At 38.0% G+C, this 8295-nt stretch overlaps 1 protein-coding gene across 1 annotated transcript; it reads right to left on the reverse strand.

Annotated features, from left to right (window-relative positions):
- Positions 1-491: 491 nt before the first annotated feature.
- LOC115929151 lies at positions 492-5011 on the reverse strand. The gene is made up of 2 exons (XM_030997493.1): positions 3979-5011; positions 492-3313 (listed from the first exon to the last, which is right to left on the reverse strand). Exons 1-2 carry the CDS (start codon positions 4307-4309, stop codon positions 1158-1160), a joined length of 2487 nt encoding a protein of 828 aa, XP_030853353.1. The 5' UTR covers positions 4310-5011; the 3' UTR covers positions 492-1157.
- Between the last annotated feature and the right edge of the window lie 3284 nt (positions 5012-8295).

Below are 8295 nucleotides of genomic sequence, written 5' to 3' on the forward strand. Positions count from 1 at the left end.
TTGCATTATAACAAAAAAAGTGTTAAATTAGAAGGCCCGGAACTGAGCACTTTTTCGATCCAGCATGTAAAAAAAAATCTTCTCCTCGACCCTCATGAAAGGTGATTAAACACTTGTTTTTACAAAGAGTGTAGACAGAACAGTTTTTATTCGCCCAAGTATCACGTTGTCCACTAAAAATACATAAAATGTCTTTCCTTGCATGTCATAACCTTCCTATTTTGCTTGTCTGTTTATTATGGAAATATATATAATCAAAAGAAAATATATGATCAAAAGATGGATCACTTCCTAATTAGAACATGTCTAGATATTGAGGTTTATCTTGTATGTGTGTGTAATACCACACATGTGTTTATACACAGATACTGCACCTTTGTTATTCAATCAAAGAAGATAAACAGTAAACTATATCATACCAACATTAAATTCATCTATTTACCTTTAAAATATGAAATGTTACATGAAGAATAATTATAATACAGGGTTCATACTCTTTCTCATAAATTTAATTCCATGACTTTCCATGACTTTTCTAGCCAGAATTCCATGACCTTTCCATGACTTTTACACATTTTTTTTACACGGTAGACTGAAAATTTGATCTCAAATCAAAGCGAAGCAAAGTGCATGTTTCAAGTCTACTAATAGAAAGGCAGCTTTTGTTATCTAGTTATTTCATCTGTTACAATTACATGTTATTTTTTCATCATATTCGATATGCACTGCTATATAATATTCTTACAATTACACATACATGTATTCATATCAACAATTGTCCATTTTTTAATGGCAATTTTCACTTCTAAAGAATACAAATTGCCTGTTCCTGGTTTCATGGACCACCATGATTCCTTCAATAGCTCTCCTTTGCATGTACAAGGTAACTACCCCCCCCCCCCCAAAAAAGAAAACAAAACAACACCAACACACAAACTCACACACATACCATCACCAATTTTGATTTCACCAACAAAACACAGTAGGCCTACTCACATCAGCTGATGAATTCTTGTTTCGCTAGCATTAAGCTGGTCAATAATTTCTGAATGAGTTTTTTCTTGAGACATCTTCATGTAGCTGTTTGAAAGAAATCCCTCTACACATTGCACCTGTCTGAATATTTGGTGGCATTGGTAACAAACTGTCCAAGTTCTTTAATAATTCTTAATGGCATTCAGCTGTTCATCAATCTGTTTCTGAATTACTTGTAACTGGGATGCCTTCTCCTTTGCTGTACGTCGGAGGCTGTTTGATTTGGAAATACAAGTCAATCTTCCTTGTGACTCTGCTTCCTCAGCATACTTGTCTGCTGAGGTGTGAAGACTTTTCACATCTGCTTGCAGTCTCATTTGTTTGGCCTTTAGTTCTTCCAAACCATCCATCAGTCCTTTTCTCTTTCCTTCTTTCTTTTCCTTTTCCTTTTTACGCCTCTGTTCATCGAGATAGATGTGGTATTTCTGCCTGCCTGCAGACGCAGCCAACATGATTGATTTGTCAATAGTCACATTCTTGATTCCTCCAACATACTTGATATGGTCATAAATGGCCCTCAATGATATCAGTGAGTGTCCCAGGAGATTGTCCTCTTCAACTTCGTTGTTGATTGAGAAACCTCTCTCAATGGAGGCTTGTCCATGGGACAAGACAAGCAACATGCGGACCAACTTTAAGAGGGTCGAATAGCGAGACTCGGACAGAAATTTGCACATTACAGAGTCCAATCTCTCTTTCTTTGGATCAAAGTCTCTCATCTCTGCACTTCTTGATGCCTCATCACATGCTTCTGAGTATTCTCTTAGGATATCGTCACATGAATCCTTAAGTCTGTGGGCATCACTAAGGGTGTTAAGCACCCTCTTCAGCTTTGCAGTGGAGTTTTCTTTGTCTTTTGCCATGTTCTTTGGACTCAAGCATCCTATATTTCTCACAAGTGCATACTTAAGCGGACATCGCTCAATGAGCTTCCGGGTCATTGCAGCAAGAAACTTCTTTGCTTGAGTGCGAAATTCCAGAACTTTCAGCTCACTGATGATATTTTTCGCCTTCAGATCTTTCAGCTTCTTCTCAGTGTAGAATCCAATGTCCAACTTGGCCAAGGGCAGCTGAATGGCCTCACTGCTAACATCTACCTGCATTATCTTGTAAGGAGAAGTAATGGTACTCCTGTCCAGCTTTAAAAATCGCTGCATAAGGGATGCAAGCATTCTAGTAAGGTCTTCAGCTAAAAAGGGCAGCATTGGTGCATCAGTCTGATAGTCTGTTAGGAAAGGATTGACCAGCTTTGCAACAGATATGAAGAAGTACAGTCTTGCTAAGAAATCAGTTATATGAGTACATTTTGAAACAGTTTCAAAGGACTTGTTCTTTGGGTGAGGGATTTTCTTCTCTTCTACTGCTTTAACATACGCACATACACTCTCCCAGATGCTGATTGCTCTCTCTGCAACAGGAAGGTTTTCCAGCCATCGGGTCTTGCAAAACTTAAGTGGCATGGTATGATCTCCAGTTATCTTCTGATAATCCTCTCTTCTGGCAGGGGAATCAGAAAACAGGTAATACAAGGATGATAGAAAGCTTTCCACCTCCCAGTCAGCAGCCTTGGCACCTGTCAGAAAAGCACCATTAACTATATGGAGCCCGCATGAGCCTATATTCAGTATGGATTTGGTCAGGTCAGCAGTGTACTCTCGCGTAAAGTCATCATACATCTTCCAATTAACGTTGGGACCATCCATTGATATTTGCAGTAATTTTTCCAAGCCAACTGTGTGCAGAACTTTATTCAGTTCTTCCTTGAGGTGAACAGCTGAACCATGTCCGATGAACACAGACGTCAAGTAGCGAGTGCAAACTTCATTGTGTTGCCATGTTCTTATGAGGAAGTCCATCTGCTTTTTCTGGAGCTTCTTGTTGAGGCTTTCATCAAACAGTATCACATAGTGGTTTGATTGTTTTATGTTGTCATAAAGGAGGTCTTGCACATATGGGCCCAAACCAAACACCGTCATATACCGACATTTTGTTTCTGACAACGTGAAACCCTTAGCAATAGCTGAGTCCGGAAACATTCTTTGAAAGAGCTCACTGTTGTGCTGGCAAGAATGAAATGATAAATGATCCTCCACCACTTTCAGACACCAGAGTATTTCAGCTTTTAAAGTTTCCTCTCTTGCAGCAACAGGAATGGGAGTTGTCACTTTAGAGGTTGATGGCGCACAAGTACTGGTTGTTGCATCTGTAGACGTGATAGATACTGATGAACTTTCTGCACCTTTTGCCTTGAAGAAGCTCTTGAGTGAGAGAGTAGAATCTAGGAGAAAAGAAAAAAATGTCTATTAAAATAAATAAAATATAAATATCATCATTTGGTAAGATTTAGGGCCGAGTCAAAACGTTTAACTGCCGTTCAAACGACCATTAAAAGCATAAACGTTTTCCTATTTTGACAACCGTTTGACAGTATGGGGAAGGAAAAAAAAAAAAAATTCACGGCAACTTTTGGCCAATTGATGTAAGTCACTAAGACAAGTGGACTAATTTTTGACTCATTCCTTAAAAACATATTTTAAAGAAATAGAAAGGAGGAAATACTTCTCAAGGCAAGCAAACTGTTGGACCCAATTGTAAGTACAAAATTTAGTTTTATGATTTTTGGGGTCAATTTTAAGGTAAATTATTATTATTTTTTTTTTCTGCAGTCCACATACAGTGCCCGGTACAACACTGGCGTGTGAGTGCGGAGCCCCCTGGGTTAGCGTTCGGGCTGTTGCATGCAGTAACCTAGCCGGCCCGGCCCGGGGCCGGGGACGCTCCCGAACGGGCTGGTCGCAGTAAGCAGTAACCAATGCCTGCGAGGTGACATCGCATCGCTAAATAATCTCAAATCTTTCATTTTTATATAATTATTATCAGTCATTATTTGGATTCATGCTCAATAAAGGATCGGTAAAATTCACATTAAAAATGCTCACTTACGACGTTGTTGCTGTTGGAGGTTTGCTGTGTGTTTTTCACTCTTCTTGTGGCTCTTGACGGCTGCTTCGCCCATATTACGGACACTGAATTTACACATACAAACAGCACATCTAGCAGTCCCCAGATCGGAACTTTCTTTCAAAATCCAGCCACGGTAATCCGGGTGTTCTAACCAAGCATCCTTAAAATGACAATTTCCAGGCATTTTGAATATCACTTCCACAAAATTTGTAATGGTGAAAATATCCACGTGACGAGTTCCAAGGTCTGTGAAAATAAACAACTCCGTTTCATGAAGAATCAACACATGCACAAAAGTTTCAAAACACATGCCGTCGCGTCGATATATAGATCGTCAACGAGCTAGCGCTGCCAATTTGCCTTGTTGACACGTCAGTATTGTTCCTTTTTTATTTAAATAATGAAAATTAAAAAACAAATATTACTAATTTACTTTTTCCTCATTTATTGGAGAAGTGTAAAAATTGTAGTAGTCTAAGTGGTCGCAATTTAATGCAAAGCCAAAGTGCAATCGAGGCATTACATTCGTTCTTGGAGTGTCACATGTCGCGTTGGCACCATCATCATATGCACACACACACTGCACACGTACACGTGCGCTAGCTTGCTGAACTGAGCTAGCGCTAGCGAGCTCGCTCGCAAGCTAGCCATGTGCGCACGATGTGGACCGTACCGCCATACACTGACCATACACACGTAGTTCGTATCGTACACGTACACACCCACGTACACAGCGCTTATCCATCGATCATAGTGAACACATTCACAAGTACAATCAGTCGGTATGTTACGAATGAAAGAAAATACGAGAAGAAAATGGTTGAAATATCTCCATTTATTCACTTGTATAGTGAGAAAATACTATAGTTGTCCATAATTTTGATATTCCATGACTTTCCATGACTTTCCAATGGAAAAAATAATTTTCCATGACTTTCAAGGCCTTAAAAGCAATAAAGTAAAATTCCATGACTTTCCAGGTTTTCCATGACCCGTACGAACCCTGTAATAACAACACGAATGCTTTGTTTTAATCATGAACTAATATAAGTTATTTGATTCCAACATTTATATTCCATAGTGTGGTCCAATCTAAATAATTAAAAACATGAAAAGTAAAAGAGGCGAATCAAACCTAAAAAACATTAATGTTTCCATTGGAACGTAAGCACTTGGAACATGAGCACTTGGACAATGAAAAAGAGAGAGAGAGAGAGAGAGTGTGTGTGAGAGAGAGAAAGAAGGAGCGCGCGGGGCGGGGGGCGGGGTCAGACGAATGTAGGCATGGTGGGGTGGGTGGGGGGAGAGCAGGGATTGAGAGAAATGAAAACATGCAGGAATATCCAAGACACAGAGCAATTTCATTACTAAGATCATTATCTTTCAGAAAGTAATATCTATACGACCAATGTTCCCCTGTTCAATCAAGGGAATAATAAACATCGCAATGGGACGCGTCTTTCCAAGCCTGGTTTTCCGATTACAGAAACTGGGGACTACATTGGATCTAAAAATGGAATCTCTGTAACAAGGAATTTCCCAAACAATCTGGAATGTGTCCAAGAAAGAACTACAAAATAAACGCAAATGTTGTCATGATCATTCTGTATTCACATACACACATGTTGAAGTCACTACCCGAGGGTGGTGGGTATCATGTAAAAGGATGTAAAAATGTAGGTTAATGCATCCACTCTGTTCAGCTAAGATCCAAAACCACACTAAAAATCCCAATCACTTATTTCATTTCATTCTAATGCAACTTAATGTCAAAATGACAAAACTTGAAGGTTGTAACTCTGAAACTTGTTATCCTTTGACTCTTATATCCATAACTAATAATTAGATAATTATATACTTTGGGGTATTCCGGATATAGGAGACCCGGGTGATTAGGTCAAACCCGGCGTAGGTTAATGACCATTTTGAGCATACTTGGTCAACATACAAATAAAGTTGTCGTATTACAAGTCTGTGAGCAGTAATCGTTTTCTATTCCGTCATGCGCCGTGGTCAGACCAAAGGGATACCAGCTATCTCTTTGGTCAGACTAGCGCCGACCTAGATAGTTCGGAAAATTGGCGCAAACTTGCTTGATGCAAAGCGGAAACCGAGCTTGAATTTCTCGCATATCTACTTCAAATGTTATAGTCTGTATCCTCACTACATGCGTGCACTGCGACATGTTTGTAGAGATGTGCAATAAACACACGTAAAAAGTAAATGAAATACAGAATATTGTATCATGAGAGTGTAGTTCATGATTCTAACGATTGTTATATACAGCATTTAGGATAGATCAAACAGATACATAAAATGAACATTTTATGAAGAATCCATTGTATTTCAAATGACCAGTTTTATATCTGGAGGGGGGGGGGGGGGGGGTAAAAAATAGATTTTTCTCTTCAACGATACCTTATGCTGGTCACCTGACCATATATATTAAGCAGTGACGGATGTGGTGTGGATGCAGTCCTCTCAGGGGGCTATACGTAGCATTTATATATAGATAGGCTTCACACCTTCCACCTTAATCTGTCAAGAAAGATGTCCTTAAAAAACCGCAGAAAAATATATGACCTTTACAAGCCCGCCTTAGTTCCAATCATCGGGAAACTGATATTCGGCAAAGAGGAGGCCTGTTTTATTTTTCATTCTTTTATCTTAGAAGTTGCTGTTTTCGTCACTTTTGTGTCCAATATATTTTCATGTTTTGGTCTATTTTAATTTTTGATTTGGATACAAAAAAGATGTTAATTTTACAGTGTGCTTCCGGAGGCTTTGGAAAGAACTCTGAAATAAGAAAAGTTATCTTGAATTGTATTTGGCAATTCTCAACCTGGTTTAACTATTGATGCACGGAAGCGGTCAAGAATTACTGACAGCAAAAGTTAGTCTCATTTTCAGGGTACGTTTCTCTCTGATAATCTTTCTGATTTTAGTTTGAATATCATAAGTCCTCCCCTCTCATAAACAATATGCGATTAGTGTGTTTAAATCCGTGTACCGACACTAAACCCTTTCCTAAAGTTCTTTCAAAAGACACAAACCGGGGGATAAACAGGTTATCGACCTCCTTATCTGGCACATCAGCAGTTAACACTCGTACTTAAATATCACCCCAAAACGTTTGATTGCTGTTGTTTGAGTTGGCAGAACTATGTAAGGATAGCTCATCAGATCATACCAAAAATAGTAAGCCCCCGAACCCTTAAAGAAGCCGAAGGCGTAGCCCCATGAGCGTAAAATGGCGTGTTTCCGTTAACAGGAATATAGTCCCGATTTTTTGCGCAGTTGTGTATTGCTTTCAGTCTACGATCTAGAATGGTTGGAAATTGTATAGGCAAGTGTTCCTGTCACCATTATTGACAATAATGATGACGTTGATCAGGAGAGTAATAATGATAATAATAATAACAATACTAAAAATAATAATGATAATGATAATATTAGTGATAATTATAATAAAGCAAATAAATAATGATAATGATAATAAAAATAATGATAATAATAATAATGAAAATACTAATGATAATTTAATAATAACAAGAATAATACTAATAAAACTAATAAAGTATATGGATTTAAGCACCTTTGTAAGGCGTTTCTCTTATAACTGGAAAAAGTTCATTCTAGATTGGTGACTACATAACAATTTTTGTCATACTTGATCACTAGCCAGTTGTTTCCTTTTCCTGTTTAGAATTTTGAGTAAATAAACAAGATGTTGCTGCAAAGCAAAGTTAATATATCTTCATCTTTTAAGAATTCATTTAGCCATTAATAGTCATTGAGAAATATGATGATGTTTGCAAGTACAATGTACAGACGACCTGATCCACAATTTTATTTTCATGATTAAGATTCAGAATATCTAATATTGTTGTTATCTTCATCTGAAAATAATTGTGTCATTAGTTATATTACAAAAATGCTGTCCTTTTTCTTCTTTTGAAATCATAACAGAAGTGAAGATTTGAATTGAGATAGCATTTTCTTTATTTAAGAATATGTGACGTCAGAAACTGAACTAAATTGATCACCACAACCGTTACCTTGGAGAGCACTATAATAATAAATACTTTTAATTCACCGAAATATGACGTCTGAAGACCTCCTCGAAATAGAATGTGAAGCTTAGTTTAATAATGTGATAGGTGTAGCCGCCTGGTTTCGCCTATAAGTATACTTCCGGAGGGTGTTCCAGCTATTATTTACCTCCTCTTCAGGAAAGGTAAGTCTGAAAAGGGAAAGAGGGGGTACAGAGGAGGGGTAAAGAGAGGGAGGGGGTAA

The sequence above is a fragment of the Strongylocentrotus purpuratus genome, unplaced genomic scaffold (genome assembly GCF_000002235.5).
Source record: "Strongylocentrotus purpuratus isolate Spur 01 unplaced genomic scaffold, Spur_5.0 spur5_scaffold_4, whole genome shotgun sequence".
Taxonomy (NCBI): domain Eukaryota; kingdom Metazoa; phylum Echinodermata; class Echinoidea; order Camarodonta; family Strongylocentrotidae; genus Strongylocentrotus; species Strongylocentrotus purpuratus.

Coding starts and splice junctions, on each gene's coding strand:
- LOC115929151 (XM_030997493.1), bottom strand. CDS start 4,309: ATGTGTTTTGAAACTTTTGTGCATGTGTTGATTCTTCATGAAACGGAG. Junction 3,314..3,978: donor CCTCCAACAGCAACAACGTC/GTAAGTGAGCAT, acceptor CTTTTCTCCTAG/ATTCTACTCTCTCACTCAAG.